The sequence below is a fragment of the Chamaea fasciata genome, unplaced genomic scaffold (assembly GCF_029207755.1).
Source record: "Chamaea fasciata isolate MVZ Bird 193981 ecotype frontalis unplaced genomic scaffold, bChaFas1.0.hap1 SCAF_12, whole genome shotgun sequence".
In the NCBI taxonomy this organism is placed as follows: Eukaryota; Metazoa; Chordata; class Aves; order Passeriformes; family Sylviidae; genus Chamaea; species Chamaea fasciata.
In genome coordinates, this window is record NW_027094097.1 from 7,913,130 (window position 1) to 7,936,952 (window position 23,823).

Sequence of the window (23,823 nt, forward strand, 5' to 3'; positions counted from 1 at the left end):
AGATTCATCTTTGTTTGTAAACATCCATGACAAGGGCACTTACCAAGGACCTGTCTCATACTTGTATTTCACAGTTTCAGGCTCAGTAAATGCATGATCTGTGACAAAACAGGAAATTTAAATATAACCAGGGTCAGAGATTACTTAAGAATGACAGCACTACTGCCAATTCTTTCAGAAAAGGATTCCCAACATTCAGTATAAATAGTTAACTTACTACAACCTTCTGAGAGCATGCTGAAAATGATAGCCACCATGGTCTTCACTTGCCACACGCCAAAGTCCTCCTCTGCTTCATCTGTCCCTAAGCCTAGATCTGAACAGGTAATTATAGAAAATAACAGACTTCCACAATCCGTTGTAAACAAGTAATAAGGCTTTCCTGATATTAACACAGAACTAGTAATCAAATGTACTGGTCTTAGTGGGGACGTGGCTTTAGACATGTTACTCTGCCCATAAACTGGTTTTTATTAACTTTAACAGACAACAGTTAGAGAACTATTGAGAGCTTACATAATTTCAGTGTTAACAGTAGGAAAATAAAAAGCTGAGTAAGTTCCTATCACTTTAAACATAACTTAATCCTATTCAGACGGGCCACAACAATCCTTCTAATTTGAGTCTAGATATGGAGTATTGTTTGGGTTTTGTTTTTGCTTTATTTTAAACTCCTTTCAGTCAGGATCATGCAAGATAACTAGTGGTATATAAGCTGCAGCAAAAGGATACATTCTGCCATGGTCTTGATAGTCTGATCTTTCACGGCGGCTGAACTAGGGTAGCAAGTGTGGAATTCTTTGCGCAGATCATAAAAGGAGTAGAAGCAGTCTGACAACAAGAAGTTCTGCAAGGAAGGCAGAAATGTTTGTTTTGTACACGCTATCCCTTTAAATTTCAATTAATACTTTTGAACTGAATGAGACACTCTCAAAAATCACATAGTTCCACGTCACCGGCTTGTCGGTGATGGAGCAGCTTGGTTCCTTTGTAACACAGTTCAAATTCCATAACTCTACAGAACTGGATCTCTACATGAACAAAGTCAAATAGCCTCTGGGAGTCATGGGACCCATGCAAAACAGCTGGAGAGGATGGCTGGGAATAAAGTATTTCAAAATACCTATGCTTTGCTGTTTGATTCCCATTTTGGATGCTATTTAAATATTTTGTGGCTACACTGAAAAGCCGCATGATGATTTGTACCAAACCATGATGGCAAATTTTAAATAATTATTGCCACAGAATACAAAATCTTTTTCAGCAACTTTCAGAAAAAAAACCCCTACAATTGGCCAGCTCCTTCCATGTCAGCAGCTCTCATTCTTGTGGGGCTCCTGCAGACCCTAAGCCAGCAAACTCAAGAGCCACCACCATGCACAGAGGCAAGGTTCTCCTCCCTGCACATGACAGGGTGCTCTAAACCCTCCAGGAACTTGGACTAGAAACTGCTGCTTCATGGGGGAGTAGTAAACAAGCTGCAGCTTGGCTTCCCACTGAATAAATGCAGATGGAGACCCACTGCCAGGCCACATCACCACCTCTGTGCTTACCCTCCACAGGACACTGGTTTAACACAAGCCTAAGCAAAGCAATAGTTCTCTATCACTTCTGCTGAGGTCTGATCTCTACCTCTGTTTCCACTCCACACACAGAATTCAAAGTACTTGCATTGCTTCTGTCTCTATCCTGTTTTTCCTAATTTTCCTCTTCCTTATGCTCATCTGGGACTCCAAGTAGTGTGGCTGACTTTCAAGAGCAAGTGGCTAAAATAACTACTCAGCTACTCAGGGCTCAGGCAGAGATGGGATCATCTTCAATAGTCTTGGGACACTCTAGTTCCCAGGGTGGGATTGTATGACTCCCCTCCCAGTGCTGCCTCTGCACCAGTTCTGATCTTGTACCTTCTTGGATGTTTCTGGATGGAGAACTTGTCGGATGAGTAACTGGCCATCGCAGCAGAGTGTGTAAGAGTTCCTTCCAAGTACTTTCAAATCACTGGATACCAGCTGACTAAACTGGAAAATGAAGTGAAAAATTTCATTGTACTGACTGATAATTTCATGCACTTGCACTTCAGCACTTTTGTTTTAAGGAGATAAAGTAATTCGACATTTTGTAAACGTTTTTGAGAAAACATTATAGAAAACAGACATGGGCTCCTGATAAATATAAGCAAATAAACTGCATTTGTGGAACAGAAAACAAGAACACCCAGAATATCGTAAAAAGACTCACTGGGAAAATACGGTAGAATTATGAATTCATATGAAAGTGTTCATATTATACTGGTAATGTACAAAATCTGGACCAACTATAATTTAAATCAATGAATATTTGAAAGAACTTTGAAGATAAATCACAGTACTGATTTTGCAATACTCTTTCTTCACCTATAGCCCCTATGACTTTGATTATATCCTTAATATTTTTTTTACTTCAAAAACAACAATAAAAAGCCCTCTTAGTAGAGATAGTGTTACAAATACTAGAATTATTCTCAGCTCTAGGATAGCTAAACCCCAGCAGACTAATTCTTAAGAGGAAAGAGCTCCAGCTGTCTTGTCCAATGTTATTTTCCATCCTTAGATAAGTTTCCAGCCTTTCATTACTCTATACCGGTGTTAAATTCCTAGCTCCTAATAAGTGAACTAGCATATTATAGTCCCTACATGTATCATATCTGTAAGCAGTAGCTTGTTAACTAACTTTCAATGGGACAAATATAATTATTCTAAGATTCCCTCTTGATGCTACTCCCTCCCAGGAAAGCACCACCTCACAAACAAAGCAATAATTACAATCACAATGCAGTAGCCACCCACTGCTCTCAGCAACAGCTTATAAATCCAAAACAACCACCCCCAAAAGCAGATTACAAGTTGACTTGAGACTCAGACAGTATCTTTGTGCTGTCTTTTAACCTGTGTAAGAGGAGAAAAGAGAATTGGTTTGTTTTATGGCAACACTTGACATTATTCCAGTCTCTGCTCAGGAGAGATGATGTCCTAAGGACCTGATCCCACAGCTTCACAGAGCTCACAGTGTGAACGAGTGTTGCAGCACCTGCAGGCCAAATGTAAGATCCACAAGGGGAAAACTTTGTACTGAAGATGATTTAGAAGAAGCAGAGACATGATTACCCAGGCTTTATTTCAAAATAACTGCTCAAACCAATCTAGGCCCTTTTCTAGCCTTGGGCAGCTGAGCAGAGTTCCAGTATCATTTTGAGTTCAGAATCCTGTAGTAGTGGGTGCTACACATCAAAACAGGGAGCTGAGGGGCAGAGCTGGGTAAGGAGGGGCACTCAACTCAGTATCTTGTGTTAAGTCGCTTCATTTGCAGATAAATTTACAGGTATAGATACCAACATATCTATAAGGTGAAGTTATTTAACAGCAGAGAACATATTTGAAACTATAAGAAGGGCGAATATCCTCCCAAAACAAAAACCTTTATAATGCAATTCTCTGCACACTACCAAAACACACAAAAAGAACAAACACACCACACACAGACAAAATAACTAACTAAAAATCAACCAACCCAAACTTGCAGATTCACAAAGCCTGTTTCCTCCCCAATTGCTAGTACAGGTTGTGTTCCTACCACAAGCCAAAGTCTTGAAGAACCTGAGGCTTTAAAGCAAGCCATTGTTCAAAGATGATTTAAAGTTGGAAAATTGAGATCTGACAGTGTTCAAAACACCTCAGTTGACGTGTAAACATCAGAAAACTCCAGTGGACTCCAGAGGAACCACTTCAGAAAAGAAGTTCTGTGGATGGCCACAGTCACAGACCAACAACAAATATTCTCACCACAATAACACAAATGAGGAGAATTGCCTTCTTACTAAAAGCAGCAACTTATTGGTCTCTTTTTTAACTAATGGGCAGAGTAAATATTTGTAAAAAGGGTTTGGAAATGGTGATAGAAATCAGTCTTCAGAGGGTGCACAGGGATTCTTGCTGAAAGGAAGCAGAATCTTACTGATGAACAGCAATAAAACACTCCCCAAACCTTCAACTTTGTACCCTGTGTTACTGAAGATGCTCAAGAGTCAATACAGAGAGTGCAGTTAGGGAGCTATTTTGATCAGATACAAGAAATCCAACCCACACAATTTGAAGAAAGCAGCAAATATAAGCAGCCTTCTGCTGTACACATAAAACATAAAAACTGTAAATCAAACGACTTCATCAAGCTAGAAAACAAAAGGGCAAAAATGTTTGTACAAGTGAGGAAATGCTCAGGTCAAATGGTGCAAGTCAAGTTAGTAAAAATCAAGACTGCTGCACCGAAATATTCACATTTTTTCCAGGTGGTGTTTCCCACACAACCTACAGCTGAGAAGACAACACAGATATTTTCAGAATCCAGTACTGAGAAGATGCCAGAGTAGTAAAATATTGCATAAGGACACTGATAAGCCCAGAATTCCAAGTGAACAAAGGTTTAAAGAACTCCCAAGGATCAGCATTTGTTTTTATTTTTACTGAGTGTAAGTATTTGCACTGCGTATTTATTAAATGTCAGTGATAACGTTCAACACTGCAAACTCCTTTCCAATGGAACAATCAACATGTCAAAACAATTCTCTACTTTTCTTACCAGATGCCAGCAGCTTAAAGTGCCTTAGATAAACTGCCACAAGGTTGGCAGGCCCTGCTGGGAGCTTATTTAGAAACTTCTATTTTAAAACCAGCCTGTTTCAAACTTTGGGGTGTACTGCTCTGGAAGAGGGCAAAAAGACTGTGGGAACAATAGTCAGGAGACATAAGCAATCCTTCCTATCCAAACCAGCTTAACTATGGCATGGGTTAACTGAGGAGAGGAGGGGGTAGCAGAGTGAATGGGAAGATTCACCCTGGATCAGAGCACAGGGCAAAATAGTCCCAGAGGAACAACAGATATTTGAGATTAGCCTGAAGTAGCTTCTTTCATCCACAGGAGATGTCACCAAATTCTGCAAAGGCTGAGTATGAAAGGCCCAGCTGTGGCCCAGCTCTTGCTGCTGTAGACTGCACTGGACCCTCAAGTCTTTCAGGCAATAGATACAAGTAACACGTGTGTCAAATGTGTTAAGGCAGCGAGGGCAGATGTGTTTGTAAAGCCACATTGTTCAGCACAATAAGCCACATCAGTTAAGCAATTCAGCATTGCCCAGCAAAAGCCATCTTTGGCCTCCTCTCTTGCACCACAGATTTCAGGCAGCATTTCAAAAGACAGCCTTGAACCGGCATCCACCCAAATGTAGCAAGCTAAGGACAAGTTAAGACCAGCACCAGATTTCCATTACCTTTTTCTGTCTCACTTGTTTAACAACCCGTCCACAACTCTGTCATTTCATAAATTCCATCCCCATCTCCTTCACTCCACTAATAAAAACCATCTCAGCTATTTACCTGCTGTCAGTCACCTTCATGCTGCCCTCCAAGCACGCCCCCACTTCAGCAGGCAAAGCTGCCGCACCTTGACACTGCCCCCACCAAGCTCACACACCCTGCCTGCCCTGCTCATCTCCTTTCACAGCAGTTACACACTGTTAATTACCTGTTTGCGTCTTGCAACCAGCCCTCATTTCGACTGCAAGAACCAGTCTATTAGCATTACCCTCCACCTTTACTGCTTATTCCACTAGATCAGTCTCTCCAGCAAAGCTCTGATGAGTCGTTCCATATTTAAAGGAATATGTTCAATATTTCCACACCAAGATTAAAAACTGAACAGAGAGAAGAGGAAGAATCAAACAAGCTGCTCTGTATATTCGCCTCCACGAAACCTAAAACAGTTCTTAGAGGAAAGGTGGTGAGAGGGAAGGACAGACTTTGAACACCAGTTTGAAAAACTGGCTAAACAGGATTTTGGTCATGTAGCTGAGAGTACAAAGAGATTGAAGAGACATGTTTTGCCAGCAGCAAAGCTGGATGAAAGCCAGCACAAGCTGCTGTGTTTTTTGCAGACGAATCCCAAGGGACTAAAATAACAGCCCCCTTCGTGTTGCCTTAAATATAACTGAACTAAGATGTGGATCTTAGAGAAACAAGAAGATTCTTCATTAAGCTTTTTCTACAGTTATGATGTACGAAACACTAAAATAAACATCTGTCTATTTGGGCATTCTCATTTCCTTTACTAAAAATAGCTCTCATCCTTGAGAAAGGCCACTGCATCTGCGCTGTGTCTGTGCCTGGCATGGTAATGAAATACTGAGATAATTCAGTCACAGAATGCACCCATGCTGTCAAACAGAACCATTTCTAAAACACCATGGTACTCTGGGGGATTCTCTCTTTAAATCACCTCTGAGAAATAACCAAAAATTCAGCTGCCTCTTACACATCAGATTTCCAGCAGCTCCTAGTGAGTCTTTAAAACAGGATCCTTTCCTTTAGTCATGCACAGAATTTTCTCTTTTGCTTCTTTCGGCCCTACTGACCCATTACAACTAACACATGATAAAATCATTCACAGAGCTTCAGAATTAAAGGCATCCTTGCAGTTTAAGGAGGTCTGGAACACCATGCTAACGTATAACATAAAAATCCAGGAAACAGCTTAGCTTGTAGTCCACACTTAAGCTAGATTTGAATCTATTTTCAAGTAGAAAGATGAGTTAAATTTATCAACACTCTTTGCACAAAGAAGGGTTCTTCTCACAGGGTACGGATCTGGTTTCAAATCAGTAGTATCAACAGGATGTTACTAAACTGCCCACCAGAGTTTACAATTTGGTGATTGCAGATGAATATATGGTCTACTTTCTGCCAGATCAGCATATCAAAAAGTGCTCATTTTTCCATCCCTGCCATCTTTAGACTTCGAAGGGTGAACAGATCATGTCTAGTCCAGTCAAAATTTGAGACATGAGACAGAGAGATGATATTTGGTTTGGCTTAAAGCCTGTCAAAAGACTTTGAACAGGTTTAGTATTCCAAATTAGTGTTTTGCAAAAAAAACCCAAGCAAAGAAAACAAAAAAAAAGCCACCAAAACAAAAAAGAACCCCCATACTAAAACTTTTTCAGGAATGATAGCTTTTGGTCATTATTAAAAAGAAAACTTTCAGGAATAATTTAGAAGAAAAGTTATTTTGGCTCACTTAGGCCCTACATTCTGATATATTCCCTTGAGCTTAAAACCCCCTCATATTACTAAAATGAAACTGTTCTACAGAAAGTGCAAATAAGACTCCACAGATCTGTAAAGTACTCCGAGATTATAAAAGCTTTGTCTGAGGCATATAAATGCACCCTTCTTACATCTCCTTTGCGCAAACCTATGACTAAAGCCATACTGTTTACAACCATGGATGTTTTCCAGTCTAACTTGTATTCAAAAAAAATCATCATCACTTATTAGACATTACTGCAATTCACATTAGAGCTCTAGAGTTTCTTTCAGGCCTTTGGTGTGAGTCATTCTTTGCTTGTAGCATTGAGCATATAACAATGATCAGTCCTCTTTCAGCTAACAGGAGCATGGAAAACAAAGGATAATCTTCAAAAAGGTTTCACTGAAGATTTTCTATTCCCAGTTCTGTTTCAACAGGCAAAAGGTACTGCGGTTGTTGCCTCAAAGCCTGATTTTATGCTAAGTCCTCTAAAATTTACTCCAGAGAACACCCAAACCCAATTACACAGTTGCAGGTATGGTTCATGAGAGAAGATTTCCAGCAGCTGAACAATGAAAGAGGCTGCTGAGAGAAGTTGCAGATTCTTCATCGTTGAAGATACTAAAGACCCAAGTGGCCGTGGTCTTTGGCAGCCCACTCAAGTACCCCCGCTTTTCCCTGTTGTTCAGGGCTTGGGCTGGACAACATCCATAGGTGCCTTCCAGCCTCAGCTGGAAGTTGTGTGACTCCCACCACTCTGGACACTGTTTTGCCCATTCTGCAGCTCCACCAAAGATCAGGACACCAACGCCACCACAGCATGTACCTGACGGGCTGGGAGTGTTTGGGAAAGGACATGTGTTCTGGGAGGGGGGGAAGTGAAGGAGATCAAGAGTTCAGATGCAGCCAAATCTCATTAACAGAACCTGTCTGCCACTAAAACATAAGCAAGATGGGAGCACCACTAAAAAACAACGTCCAGCAATCATGGTGTCTGTCCAAAGGCTTAAAGAGTCTAATACAGCATGAGAAAACTCAGGAGTAACAAGCCACGGCTTCCATATACAAAGCTTGCACACACACAACATACCATGACATGTCAGCTTAGGGAAATATTTTCACTTGGACTTTGTGCCTGAGTTCCTATACCCATGAGAGTTTCACATTTATTTACAATACTCTCCATGGGCAGTTTTCTGCTCCTTCACTCTTCCAACCCTGGTGATAATGTCAGCCTTATCCATGCAATGGAGGAATTTAAAGCATGTCAATACTACTGGGAGGTGCACAGACTGCATTTCAGCACTATTTACAAGTATGATAACCCTTTATTGTGCTGGGTAACTTTTTAAACAGAGAATCCTATAGTAAGCCCTTGCCTTTGTTCATCTGTTAACTGATATTCCACATGGCTGATAGTGGATACATGGTGACCTTGTACTGAAAGTGCTGTATGGAAAAAAGAGAAAAGTGTAAGCCCCAGTGTAGCCACAAGCTACAAATAACTTCTTTTCCCCTTCTAGCTAAACAGGGGGGAAAATACTGTATTTAGATACTATTCAGACATAAACATGAAAAAGAAATTGCCCCTTGGTTTTATTTCTCTACAGGGCAAACATGCAGGAGATGACAGAGACAGCCCAGGTCCATTCACCAGAAATGTTCAAAAATAATATTGCCAGTTGATTTCTCCTATTAGAAGGAAGGCAATTATTTGCTCTACTGAACACTAATGCCTGAGATTATTTAGTGACTACCGACTAGCTTGGACAAAAGCATGGGGTTCATTTCCAGTTTGCCGGAGAATCTAATTTTGCTCAATATGACCAGTCAAGTTACATATCACCTTATGCCTCTTGATGGCTTAGAAACTGCATTAAATAACAGAATGAGTAATCAGTCGCAAAGGCCACCATAAATGTACTCAACAGAGACATTACATAGTAGCCAAAACCAGTCAAGAGTCCAGATCCGTCTTCGGAATTCACAATTGTAAAAGCAAATTTGCCTTACTAAGTCTCAAGGAGAGGCAGGATGTGGCACTGAGCTCCAAGCACTGGAGCCTGTCTTTTCCTCAAGTACATTTTGCTGCTTCTTACTACCTGGTAATCTGCTGTCACTTTGTGTTTTTTTCCTGAAGAGTGGTCCAGACTGGGTGCTGCACATCCGTCTGCGTCTCTAGCTGTTCCAAAGCTGTTTCCTCCACACCAGCTGCTTATATAGACAAACTCCTGTTGCTGCCTCTCTCACAGAAGGAAACTAATTCTTTTCCACTCATGCTATGAGCCAAAGGTGACTACAGGGTCTCAGCTATCCTAGGCTTGGGGTTCTGCCATGAAATTCCAATCACAGATCTTCAAAAGATGTAGTAGTTGAAAACCACAGAATTATGTTTTTAAATGTGTTTATGATATTCACTTTTATGTTGTTGGGAAGCTGAAGTTACAGGAAATAATATCACCTTGTCCTCCTCCTTGTTGTCACCTCACAGGTCACAACTCTCTCAAGAGAGAAAGGCCTGCAGACACTTCTTATAATTACTGCAAGAGTTGAAGGGAGAAAATGGAAGGCATTCTTCAAGTATATTGCATCCTTCCACTCAGTAAAACAGCAAATTCCCTTAAAATCCATATACTCCTTCAGAATTAATAGAGAGACTGACAACTTTAAACTTAGCTGGTGAGAGTAGCCTACAGCTAATTTCCTGCATAAAAAAAAAAGTTTGTTTAGCATTGTTCAACAACAGGTAGAACATGAAATACAGAAAGAGAGCAGCAATTGTCATGGTTTGTCTGTCTAGTGACAGTCTGTGGAGCATGGAAAACAGATCATCGTGATTCAGGGCTGTAATAAACTGTCTTAAAGATGAAACTTCCACATTATTTCCTTCTGTGGTTCATTTTAATTGGGACTGGGTCTTTGTGCAACAAAGTAAACTAAATAGCTAACTAAATGCTTTAATTCTTCCTAGGAAAGAATGCAAACATCTAACCTTCTGCCATGACAAAGATCTGTCCAAGCCATGCCACTTGTGCATTTTATGACCATTTTTGATTAATTATTTCTTAGATGGAAGTTTGCAACGCCAGATTATTTGCATGCTTTCCAGCTATGGTATCTACAGCATCTAATTCAGGTAATGCATTAAGCATAAAAGGCAAGACCATGGCTCAGGCCATCTGAATGTCACAGCAATCAGGTCACAGGCTTTTATCTTCAAAAGCACAACCAGTTTTAATAAGAGAGTGTTGAAATATGCAGAGTACTCCACAAATAAGCTACTTGAAATTAGCCTTATGTAAGATAAAGCACCCCAGTCCAGCAACATAAGAATTTCAGAGTTTGTGGACTTACTTTACTACTACATAATGTGTCAGGACACTCCTAAATAAAGAAACACTTACTGAGATAAAATACATTTTCACTTTAAGTTAATCCGTGTGAAAGAGGCCATAGCTCTCAAAACCAACAAAATAACGTAAAAATATGCATATCTTGCAAAATACTTTATAATTTCTTAACACAGATTATTCATAAGTGATTTTAAGCAGAAGGATAATTCTGAATATTACTAATACAAAAAAAATCCCTACTCTGTCAACCTTTTACCTACATTTCAAGCAGGTTTACAATGGTGCCTCACAGTCCTCACAGGCTGCTTGCTATCAGCTCTACTCACAGAGCAAGTCATTACAGCCTGAAAGACAAGGTTGAACATACTTTCCAAACTCTAGGTTTTAATTAATGCCATGACTGCAACATTTCCCAAAGTCTTGATATAAGCACAAGCTCTCTCTCAGTGCTCTATACCTCCCCCACGCCCACTCACCTCTGTTTCAAGGACAAACTTTCATTAGCAATGTGATCTTTAGCACTGGGTCTATTGACTCTAATGCTTGGTACTGCTCTATTTACTCAACACTACCTCATTGTTTGTAGTGCAAGCTTAACCAGTTGTAGGAGAACAGCCAATGCCTGCAAAATTAAAGCATTTTTTTCTAGTGGGTTATTTCTTAAGTTGTTTTTGTAGTAATACGCAGGGAAAGTAAAAGGATGAGGCAGCACCAAAAGAATGAAGAGACACTTCTCATTCACAACCCAGTCTCCTGCATGATTTTCTCATACTCCTGCCTCTCCATTAAACTTATACTGAAAGAATATCATAAGCATGGACCTTCCTGAATAACAGCCTTGAGATCTATGAGGTATCTTTCCTTATATAAGAATCCAAGTGATTCTTAATCAAACCCCTACAAATATCAGCAAAAGAAAGTCAAACTTTCTTAAATTTACTCTGCTTTGCTTTGTGAATGGGGGAGCGTTCCCTTTCTTGTACAAACATGCTTTCACAAATACATAAAGGACAAGTGGAATTAGATCCCTAAATCAGTTTGCCTTCAATCTCTCAAACTTTCAAGTCACAGATTAGAGCAAGCATCAAGAATTGGTTATGACTCATAAGGAAAAATGGGAGTACGAAATTATTAGGGATATGATTTTAGCAGTTCACAACTGAGTAAGATCCAAATTTACACTTGGCCTTGCAAGGGATTCAGATCTGCCCAACACAGAGCAAGGGCATTAATGGTTACTGGTTGAATGTTTCTTCCTCTTATGTCCTCCCTTTCAGGTAACTGTTTCCAGAGCAAGTTCCTTGTGACTGAAAAGACTTGACATAAGTGTCTGAATGTAAGCAAGTTACAGCTTCTTGCAATCAAATCTTAGCATCTGAGACTTACAGAGAAAGTGTGTTGATTTGTATTTTTTTTTCTTTATGCATAACCACAAGAACAGCAGTGTTCTTCTGCACTTCATATTTTCATATTTCATTTCACATGCTTTACAATAAGCTGAAGTCCATCCTAAGTTGAACTCTGTTGTAAGAAATAACACTGAGACATTCAAGTTATCAATCAAGCAAACTGCAAAACTCTGTCACAGTCATATTCTTGTGACAACTATGTATTTCCAACTATGTATCTCTCAATCCCCCTCCAGTCCAATGGTATTTGATTCAAGAGGACTGGTGTGCTATGCAGTGTCTTGTGTATTTCTTAAGCTGCAAAGTTAACTTAAATCAACTTTCAGCTACAACAAGGTCTAGTTACACAGCAAGACTTCCACAGGGTTTTTTTTCACTTCTGTTCTTCAAGTTGCATTACTATAATAGTTCTACTTTCCTCTTAGTGCAATTCACTGCAACAGACTTACTTACCAGGAAAGTAAACATCTTTATAGAAGTTACAGCAGAATTAATTTCACACACTGCCAATGTTGACACAGCTCATTGTAATGTTAAAGCACATGCTTACATTTCTCTAGAATAAGAGCCAGAGAATGGAAACCCCACTAATTAAGTTTTGATTTGAATTCAGTAAGAATGATAACACAGTACAGAGACTGTCCTAGAGCTCTAGTAACAGAACCTTTCATTTTAAGCTAGCAGGTGTCCAAAATCATCACAGGAGTCAAGTTTTTGCAGAAAGGAATACAACCCTTTCTTAACCTTAATTTTCTAACCAATATTTTAGTGTTAACAAAATATCCACTTCTCAATCCTTTTTGCCACACTCTTCCCACTGCAGGTCTACAAAGGCAGCAGGAGGAAAGAGAAACAAAAATATTTTGAAATGGAAGTTTGGGGGAAGTGGGAGAATTTGTTTTCGTTGTTTTGTTTTGTCACTCATCAAAAGCAGTGATCATTTGAATTTCAATTCCCGATACCTTTTTGCTTAATATTTATCCCATAACTCACATCTACCTTCACAGCATGTGGATTTAATGAATGAGGGACAAATTAGCAAAGCAGCTGTTTGTGAACAAAGCAAGAACAGAAGCTATTGTATAGAAGGACACTGGAGCAAGTTGTGAACAGTTTAAAGAACATCACTACAGATTTACCAGAGCAAAGCACTGAAACATGGTTTGAAGAACAAACATGACTTTTGACTCAAGACTCTATTAGAACATGTCAAGGTGTCTTTCAGAGCATCAGTATTTCCCCCCTTTTATTGGAATAAGATTGTAGCTAACAGAAAATGTGATATCTCTGCAGGAAAGAAAAAAGCTTTTCCAGAGTAGATAGGAGATGGCAAAGACATGAACGTAAGGGAGAATTGCTGTGTTTATGTTTCTAATTAAGAAATATAAAATCTCCCCTTTTAACCATAGTAATTATAAAATGAGACAGGGCTGACATTATGTTGCCAAAAAATTAATCTTTAATCAGCATTTTTAGTTCTGGCCACAACACTGCTTTGCTAGCAGTATCAAATCTAGCATCTGTGCATCAGTCTGAAACCCAACTGCTCAGCAAAGTGCTGCAACAGATTGACAGAAATGTTGCCCTCATTTGGCAGCACTCAGCTACCCAAGAACTTGATATATAACTTAAGTGTTGGTTTATGAAGAAGGGGGGAATAAATTAAGTAAACCAACATACAGATTGAGGAAGTGTGCAACCCTTTCAAAATGCTACCAGAGGAAGAGAGAAACAGCACAGGTTTGCAGACAATGCAGAGACAATCCACAGTTTTCTAAGCTGCTTCCATGCTAACAGCAAGAACTGATAGAAGCACTGCACATATAATTACTGTCAAAATAGCAGAATACAAATCATAGAATCATTTAGGTTGGAAAAGCTCTTCAAGATCATTGAGTCCTACCATTAACCTAGCAGTGTCAAGTTGACCGCTAAACCATGTCGCTAAATGCCATCTCTACACGTTAAAATCCTTTCTGCCTAATTTATTTCCCAGCCACTTTTGAAAATCCTGACAATAATTCATTAACACATTTCCAGTGATTTTTTCAGTAGCTACCTAGAGCAAGTAAGAGGAAAGAAGTTCAAAGGCTCTGAGGATCATGCAATCCAGCAATCTTTGTACTAAAATACTTCTACCCTCTATTTTGTTATCTTTCAAAGATTTAAAAAAAACAACTGCAAGAACTTCAAGAGAAATCCAAGCATTCAGACATAATATTATAGCTGTGGAAACATCCAAATGTATTAGTGACACAGTTTTCAAACATGGCACACCACCACTCCTTGTGAAGACAGGCACCTGAAGCTATCCTGGAAGGTCATAGTAAAGTTTATTTGTCCATATATGCTAATCCCAGACTTGGTAATTAATTGTTACTGTTCAACTTCACCAGAAAAAGTAGCAACATCTGCCATCAGATGTACCTAAATACAGGAACAAAGCAAGGGAACCCTCCTATTTCCTACACGGGATACTTGAGCAATTCAGATAAAAGTATTGCAGCCTTTGGAGAAGGTAAGGTCACTGCTTTTCCACACGACCTAACAGAACATAAGTGCTGCAAATAACAAATGGATTCATATGACCCAGATATGTATATTTCCATATACATATATATTTTTTAAATATGCATAACAGAGGAACTGTTTATGCTATGAAGTCTTTTCTGGTCTTTTTGAGGGTCAGATTTGAGTTCTTCAATAATAACATAATAGGCTACAGAGTTGCGTAGCACTGAGAATTTGTAAAGGGAAAAATTGTTTATGCCATCAACAACAGAATTTCAACTAAGGTTCTGAAAAAAGAGTTAGGCATAGACAAAAGAAAATAAAAATCCACACTAACATCCTAGAACTAGAGGAAGCATTAGCACATCCTTAATTTCCCACAGTAAATACTGATGATATTCCAATAATATGTATGCAACATAATTTAACCATTCCTCATCTACATTTATCAATGAAAACAGGGAGTTATTGGATGTTAATAAATGTGAAAACTCTACATAAGGCCACCTTGCCTTATGCTCAGGACACTGAGCATTCCTGTAAGAGCAGGAATCTCCCTGGCAGCCTGAAGGCCCTTGTGTCTGTCAGGAAATCCTCATCACTCACTGCTGATGCCAAACCAAGGCCACAGTTTCACATCAATTGCTCAGTGCCCTACCTGTCCTTTCACCCACACCTTAGTGCTTCAGCTGCCCTCGGGAAAACTTCCTAATCTGCCACATGTGCATCAGACAGAACCACTCCCAACCAGAACTGCCTTCAACTCAGAACAGTGCCCTGCTCCAGTTCACTGTGCAGCCCCAAAGATTTTTGTACCGGCAAAACACAGGAGGGGGAGGGCCATGTAGGGGGTCACCTGCCTAAGTGAAAGGTGCCACTGAAGTATTCATACAACAGCAGCTTGAGCACACAATGCAGGAGCAGAAATAGCTTAAGCTGGCACAGCCATCAAACATGTTGGGTCATGAAAACACAACCAAAGGGTGTAGTTTCACAGGACGTGAGCTTGGACAGCAAAGCAGTTTGAAGTTCCCACCCCACCTGCTCGTTTCAGTGATCCTGTTTACAGCACAGCTTTCACAAAGGGTTTTACTGACACAACAAAAAGATGGCAAAGTCTGGCGTAGGGGCAGGGGAGAAGCTGGCTTCACTGCTGAAGCCAAATCTTGTGAAACGACACCTTAAGTATTTGTTGTGGAAAGAACAGCCTGTCTAGTAACACTTGCCAAAGGTTTGCCAAACACCTGCTCCAAACCCTCAGAACTCAGAACCACCGAAAAACTCCAAACTCTGTTAGAAGTTTTATTGGGATGATGCAGTCACCAAATAATCTGAAGTTGGCAGACCAACCGTAAAACTCAAAAAAAAAATTTCCTCCTGCATTTTCAGATTTTTTTTTTTTTGCAGTTTGAAGACTGAGAGCTGCATTAAAAATGAATTCAAAAAAATCATTTATCCAAAATGAAGGTGTGACAGCTGGCAAGGGAGCCAAAGAAGCTTTCTGCTAGCACTTTGTGAAGAAGAAGCTGCAGAACAAGTTTCTCTTAAAATAAGGGTTGTAACCGGTTTATCAGGTTAGAGGAATTCAAGAGTTCTTCTACCTCTCCCCCCATCCCATTTGTTTCCAAATGCTCATTTAACCAGCCTGTTTCTTGCTGAATTTGCTGAAAATAAATTGCACCTGCAGCTCAGCTGGATGATCAATAGGCATCCAAACATGCTTGAGGGAACTGGCAATTTGCTATCACCTGGTGAAGTGGCAACCACTCAGTATTTTCAATTTGAGCATTATTTAGGGGAAAATGCAGGGGTGAAAGGCCCAGCTTTGTCTTTCTCTATTTAGGAATATGAATCAAAATATTCACTGATGCATTTGATTAAATATATTCAATCAGCAAGACTAGGAGAGTCTTTTATAAAAAAATTTAATATTTAAAATCAATCCATAGACTAAAATTGAATGCTTTCAGTAGGTCCAAAAGCAAAACCAGGTCTCACATGAGAATGTCTCCCTTTTTATGTATATTGTTCAAAGAAAGATGGTAATTACAGCTAAATATTGCAGACAGTTCTCCAAAATTATTAGCCCTTCTTAGACATATCCTTTGTCAAGGAGACATGCAAATATTGCCTTGCAAAAGAAAAGTAACATGTCTTAAGGCAAGTCATGCTGATTCAGCCAGGTTTTCTGTATGGGAGGCATTAAGAAATCCACACCACTTTCAACTTCACATGGGATCTTTAACTTAGAACCCCCGTGGCTACAATCAGAGAAGCACATGAGGATGTCAGCTTTTTGATTACAGAGTAATGGGACTGAGAGAAAGGCAAAGTTCATTTTGGTTTTGCTCTTTAAAAGTAAAGTTCCATTCCTGCAAAGTTTCAGAGAGCAACCTGAGAATAATTGCTCTCCCTTAAATGTGGGAATCTATAAAGCTACAGCAGTTAACTAGAAAAATATAAATAACATGCTAAATAAGCTAGTCCCGTGATTTGAGGATCTGAACAATGAAACCTGGCAAGAATGTCCCAGTCATGCAGGAAGAAAACTATTCCCCTTGGTAAGTAGTGTAGCTGATGCATGTTTAGAGGCTTAGATCACAGGCTCAGGACTGTTCCAAATACACACTTGGACAAGACATCTCCCACTTACTTTGTTAAATAAAAATCCTCTCAGTTTTCTACACAGTAGCATTTTGCAGCTGTGAGTTCACCATTACTGGTCTCATATCAGAGGTAAGTTATTAATGCCATTTTGAACTAAATACGTCAAGCAAGGTGCTCCCAAAGGCCACACATTTTATGACTTCAGGTAACTATTTCCCTGACATTCGTACAGACTCCACCCCCAGAAAGGAAAGCTATCACAACATTGCACATCACCTATGAGAAAATACAGATGAATCCCATAACTGCAGTAGTATCTATGGAATCAAATGCTTGTTCCCCTGGACAAGTGGAGTATTTAAAACCTTGCAACAAAACATATAGAGCATACTCTGCAGCAAACAGCTTGGTTATTTGGGGGCACTCTGCTTCAGAACCCAACCTTGCAAAATTACAACCACCAAAACCTATTGATAAAGAAACCTATTTCAGAATATTCTTTAAGACAAACTCAGGTAGTAAGCTGTGCAAGATGTAACATTTTAAAAAGTATGAAGTAAAATTGAAATGATGCATCATTTGATGAAGTGCCTGGTTAAAAGCTGCATAAAGACTTGACCACAGATTACAGGCCATTAGTAGACCCCATCATTGCTGGAAAGTGCACTACAATAGAAGGAGACTTTCCGTGGTCAGGGGAATAACTCCAGACCCACAGAAGCTGATCTACTGTTTACCAGCTACAAATCACTGATTCAGAACCACAGAATGTTTGAAGTTGAAAGAGGCTTCTGAAGCATGGATAAAAGTTAACATGGATTTGTGCTCAGTGAGTCTCACTTCCCTCTACGTGTAGAGACTGGGAACCCAAGGCAAAAAACTAGAAGCAGACACCAAAACTTTCATTTACATGACTGACATTTGTGTTAAGGTGAACAATTTTCAGCTGCCTCATCAATTTTCTAGTACAATCCAGGCAGGGTGTGGAAAGGTAATTTCACAAACTCTATAACATTATCTCAAATCAAGGTACAAGTCTACTTCCTTTTCCTCCTTTTCAAATAGTCACTTCAACTACCTGTTGCTTTTGCTAATCAAAATGCTTAACTGAGAAAGAAAAAAAAAATGTATGTGTTGTCACCTGACTCATCCTTAAAACCCATGATGCAATTAAAATATCCCATGGACTTGTCTTCAAAAATGCAGAAAAGGATCTACTATTAAAGAGTATGGAGTTTTGCGTTTTGCCACCACTGCAAGTGGGAAGTTGAATTAATTATCTCCTAATTCCCACAGGAGTCAGAACACACAGGGGAAGGGAGAAGAATTTAGGTAAGGTGTTTTCCAGAAGACTTATGATGGAACTGGCCACATCACAACTGGCATCCAACAATTAACAGCAAAATCATTATTTAGTTGCATAGATATGCAAAAAAAAAGGAAAAAAATTGTTGTTTTTCAAGAGTCTCTACCCACCTACACACAAAGGTAGTATTTCCTTTTATTTGCTAAAGCAGACCCACCTACAGTGCAATTTACAGCAATAAGATACAATCTCTCATAAAGTATTGAGTATAATTAAAGTGTGTCTGTTATAAAGGTAAACAGAGTGTACTAGGCTAGGCTGTTCCAGATGTCTTTAGTGCAAGATCTGGGACAAGATCAAACCTGCAGCTGCACATTTTCTCAGGGGTTATTATGGAGCTTTAAAAAAAAAAAAAAAAAAAAAAAAAAAAAAAAAAAAAAGAAAAAAAAAAAAAAGAGAAAATCATCTCTTGGTCCTGGACTCCAGCAAAACAAATGCTAACAGATTTTAAGCTACATAGAAATTACTTTTACAAAGACACTCTAGAGTGTGGTGTTAACCATGCAGTATCAAAGAGGGTTAGGACCAAGTCTGCCAAGTTATCTGTGTCACCAGAAGTTACAGCAACATGAACCTGTTCTACTGCCTAAGCAAGTTTCTTGCTGAAACACACCTACGAATGATTCAGACAAGGTGTGGAAAGCCACGTTTATATGTTACACAAAAATGCACTATTGTATTTTTCCATTCAAGCACATTTCATGCATAGAAAGGACAGTCAAAGCAAGCAAACTTTCAGGAACTGCATTATGTATACACTATTTGCACTAAATTTTTTGAAGTAGTTAAAGTCCTCTTGAGCTGTAAGTATCATGCAAATTTTAGATTTGCTCTCTCAGTATTATATTAAATGAGCCATAGAACAAAACTACAGAAATCATTAAAAAATTGAAACAAATCACTTTATAATCCACTCATTAGGCTCATCTGGAAAAAAGTGACACACAACAACCATATATGATACTATATGAAAGATTTCAGCTGATTTTAAGAATAACAAATGATGAGAAGTTTTTTAATACACATTAGAGCAGTGAAACTGTAGATTAGAACATGCCACGCAAGTTTGAAAGTTTGATCAGCACTACTTTATCAAGCAGTACTCTTACCGGCCTACTCTTTTAAGGCTTAAGAGAAACTTAGAATAAAAGTAGACCCATCAAACAACCAGAAGCCAGATCTTTCAAGGACTTATAGCATCAGCTCGAATACTCTGGTATTGTACATAACTGTTTCAGAATTATGGAGCTCCCATTTCAAATGGTTCAGGTCTCTTTTGGGTTAGCTTAAAACAGGCATGAAAACTTGCTAGTGATTTCAAAGCGAAAGACAAAACTAAAGTCTGTTTCCTTTTTCAAGTCCATTAAATCTCATTCACAGGCTTTACCCTGAGGAGCCCCTGCTCCCAAATGCAGCACCTCACCTGCTGAAGGACCCGGTCCAGTGGTTCAGCTTTGCCCAGTCCTTCTGGTGTTAAGCCACTGACTTCACGACACTGGTCACTTAAGTCCAAGTTGTCTGCTTTCACCAGGGATTTGTGTAGTGTCCCTACCTAAAAACATTTAAGAAATTATAGACAAAAGTGAGGAACAATCGAATTGGCTCTTTGTAGCAATGTATTGAGACTGCAGAAAAATCAGAAAGGTGCAGTATGACCCCCGGATAAGTGCCAGGAGAAAACGCATTTGTCTATTTCACAAATCGAAACTTTTGGCCGCGGTTTCTCTCCCTCCCACCCCGGAGAGCCACGCTCTCTGCTTCGGAGTATCCGAGCCCATTTTCTTGGGAGGCCTTTTTCAGTCAGCACTGACTTTTTCGGGAGTTGTTAAATGCAAAGGGAAGATTATTTAATATTAAGGCAGTTTCACGAATCCACTAATGAAATTGATAGTCCTGTTTGTTTTACCAAAGCCCTTCATCTCTAGGGAGTTATGATAGGGCTTTTGGGGAGAAAATAAGATTAGAGATGACTTTTAGGTTGGCCTAAAAATTAAAAGAAGTCAATATTCTCTTAAAGGTTATCCAAATATTGGTTAAACAAACAAAAAGCAGGCCCAAAGGGTCCAACGGTGACCGTGAGCCGGCTCCCAGGGAAGCGAGCACTCTCGGAGCCACCCGGGAAGCTTTTTGTTTTAAAGCTTCAAAAGTCCGTAGGCATCCTCGAAGCTACACACGATTTAAGGCGGACGGGGCAGCGGAGTGTGCAAGCGGCCAAACTTTCTTTAAAAGTTACTTCTTCCCTCAAGACGGAACAAAAAGGAGCTTCCCGAGCGAGCGCCCCGGGCAGGGAATGACCCCCGGGCACGGCCCCGCGCCCTCCCCTCCCTGGGCGCATTTGTGAAATGAACAAACGGCTCCGGGCAGGCGGCACAGCCCGCTCGCCCCGCGCCGGGGAACGCGCCCTCGCCCCGGATATCGAAGCCATACCTTCTTGCTGTGTAGATCCACAACTTGCCACACCAAGAGAATTAGTTCCCTCTCATCCGAACCCAGTTTAGCCCCATATGCACCAGCTGTTGCCCCAAACAACACCACCAAAGAGTCACTGTGCGAAGCCGTCATGACCACAGGGGGAAACAACTACAATCAAAAGCAGAGGTCAAAAAAAAAAAAAAAAAAAAAAAAAAAAAAAAAAAAAAAGAGAGAGAAAAAAAGCAACAGAAAGACACACTGACAAACAATAACAAAATAAACCCAAAAAAATCCCACAAGGCTCATCTCCTACCTCCAAGTAATCAAAGGGAAAAGGAGCGAACGAGGAGAACGAGGAGTCACAATATAAAGAGGAAAGAAAGAGCTAAGAGCTATTTAGGAGATTGGGTGTTTGAGGGAAAAAAAAAAAAAACAAAAACACAACAACATGGAGAAAGAAAGCTCCCATCTCTACCTGTTCCCGGTGATCTCCTTCCCGGGGCCGATTGGGAAGCGAAATTAGCAAGCTGTGGGTTTCTTTCCCTCTGACATCATGGCAGAAGCTCAGTCTGGGCTTGGGTGCTTTTTTTTCTCTCTCTCTTTTTTTTTTCCCTTCCCTCTTCCCCTCTCCTGAGTTACCTGCCCTTGGTGCAGCTCATGTGACTCTAGTCAATCTCCCAAAGGGACAAGGCCATTGGGCCTCTGGAAAAGGTGTAGGAGGGACGGAGGGAGAATCAACGCCTGGCTGATCTGGCCTGATTGGTTTTTGAAGGAGATCAGAGGCAAACTCCCTTTCTCTCTTTAATTCTGCCTGCAGGAAGTGCCTGTACCTGCTTTCAGTTCAGCGGGATCGCGCCCGCCGTGCGGGGCGCTCGGGCTCGGTGCGCTCAGGCCCGCGCCCGTTTCGGGGGAAATCTCAACAATATACGAGTACAGTTGTTAAAACACGATTTATGACTTAGCACTGAATTCCACGAAAGAAAAGTCTTGACGTGCTTCTAAGTAATTGCCTTTTGTGCACGTTGCTGTGTGTGTATATCCAGCTACCGACGCCGACGTTAATGTGTAATGAAAGTGTAGTATTCCACAGGGATTTTCGAGGCAGAGAGTACCTTGCAGCTTAGGCTCTATCCTTCAAATAGCTTGTAAAGATGAGTCTTAGTAAAACAATTTTGCTTTGTTTTGTTTTGTTTTGAGAAAGGATGTACTAGGAAGTTTTGCAAAAACACAGTATAAAGACCTGCATTTTCTACCCTACTCAGTAAGAAACTGTCTCCTGGGCATTAACTGCAGCCCAAGATGGGCAGCTTTTCTCCACTCCTCTCTTCTGTTTCACTGGTGAGACTACAATGGGAAACCACCATTATTTAGCTGCTATGAAAACACTCCTGCTCAACAGCAGCAGGAGTAATATTTGTAACATCCGGGACTGAAAAAATTTCAGATATATTCTTGAACTCAAAATGATTTTAAAGCAGAAAAAAAGATCAAAAGGCTTCTAAACTCTTTTGAAAGTTGTTATTCCTATTGCCACTACTGATGGGCTGCTAAGGATTTGTACAGGCCAAATGCTGCAAGCTAGGCTAGTCATAATTTTTCTTTTGTTTAATTAAGTCTTCAGTTTATACTTCAATATTAGTGTTGTGTTTAAATAAAGTTCTTACTGAATGAAAATTGGTGCTGTTATTTAGCTACTGTTGTCAACCCTAGGAAAATGCAGAGCTTGGAATTTAACTGTCAATATCTAATGGATTAAATTATCAAAGCACATTTTCTCATCTTCTTTTAGCATTCCATTTTTATAATTGATTAATTATAGCAGTTACTGTGGACCTCCTTCTGGCAAACACTGAATCCCCGTGCTAACACCACCAGCAAGACTAATTCCATTTATTTTAGTGAAAATAAACTACAGTTCAAGGATGCTGTCCAGTGTGAAGGATCTTAGAACTCATGTGTTACAAGTATTTACCTGATAGAGGCCATGCAGGAAACCTTGCACAAGTGCATCTCACTGAACGCCACAAAACAATTAAACACCTCTCAGCTGTTGTCCCTGCAGCTCAGGGAGCTGCCTGAGAAGCAATCCTGAAAATACATTGTTACAGAAAGGGCAAATTCCCCAACAGAGATGAAAACTTTAATCTGCAACATGTATATATTTATATATTCAAAATGTTTTCAGCACTGTATTTTCTAGCATTGCTGAATTTATGCCACAGCCATATTTTCCTCTGTCAATGCATTTCCAGAAGTCCCTGGTAGAATAAAACTCCATTTCCTTTCCTTTTGTTATATCCTTTGGATAGAGTGGTAATGAAACAGTGTAACAGACTGTTATTGAGTGTGGGATGATTCTTACCCCTAAAGTCTGTAATAAGAACCATAAAAATGATAGCAAGTGTGAGAACTGTTCCTCTTTTCCCAACCTGTTCCCACCTCCCAAACTCACACATATATATGGGAGAGAGGCAGTGTTTGTACAGATAAGTGTAAACATAGATTAAGTGTAAACACACATTTTAACTGTAGCTATGTTCACAGAAAAGAAATACCAGGCTGTTGCAATGTAGCTGCCTTCGTGAGTATGTCACTTCGTAGCCCTAATACGTATGTATTAAGCCCGTAGTACTTCATACATAATGGGATTTTAATTAGCAGATTTCTATAGAAGATCATACACATGGTAAATTCTCGGCCAGGTGGATACGATGCTCACAGGCTCCGGTGAATTGGCTCAGAGAATGCCAATACATATGCACTTGGTTTTAGGATCTAATGTGAAAGAAAAATTATTTTAATTCACTTAAAGCAACATGTGAGATTAAAGAAGTCCTCCTCAAATCAATGCCAAAGACCCTTGAAAATTTATTTGAAATAGAATTCAATTTGGTATTGAAGGCTGGTGAGCCCAAAAGCTTCTATGCTTTTTACAATTATATTAGCTCATCTCATAAAATGTAACCTCTCTTCATAGAAAGCCTGTCTGGTTTCTACTTCTAGACTATCTTGATTCATATAATTCTACTGTTACTAATTTATCTGAACTACT

The 23,823-nt window shown here is 39.8% G+C and overlaps 1 protein-coding gene across 5 annotated transcripts in view; it reads right to left on the reverse strand.

The window, feature by feature from the left end:
- The window catches only part of ESRP2 (epithelial splicing regulatory protein 2), a 41,391-nt gene extending 19,881 nt beyond the window's left edge, over positions 1-21,510 (reverse strand). For 2 of the 5 annotated variants that reach the window (XM_066194428.1, XM_066194430.1), the window contains exons 1-7: positions 21,247-21,510; positions 20,787-20,939; positions 19,783-19,911; positions 1,905-2,018; positions 733-847; positions 218-316; positions 44-98 (exon numbers count right to left, since the gene is read on the reverse strand). In XM_066194428.1, the coding sequence (XP_066050525.1) occupies positions 44-98; positions 218-316; positions 733-847; positions 1,905-2,018; positions 19,783-19,911; positions 20,787-20,921 (647 nt within the window). In that variant the 5' untranslated portion in view covers positions 20,922-20,939; positions 21,247-21,510. The remainder of the gene's footprint in view (positions 1-43; positions 99-217; positions 317-732; positions 848-1,904; positions 2,019-19,782; positions 19,912-20,786; positions 20,940-21,246) is intronic. The other 3 variants (XM_066194426.1, XM_066194429.1, XM_066194427.1) reach the window with 2 other exon arrangements.
- Positions 21,511-23,823: the final 2,313 nt, after the last annotated feature.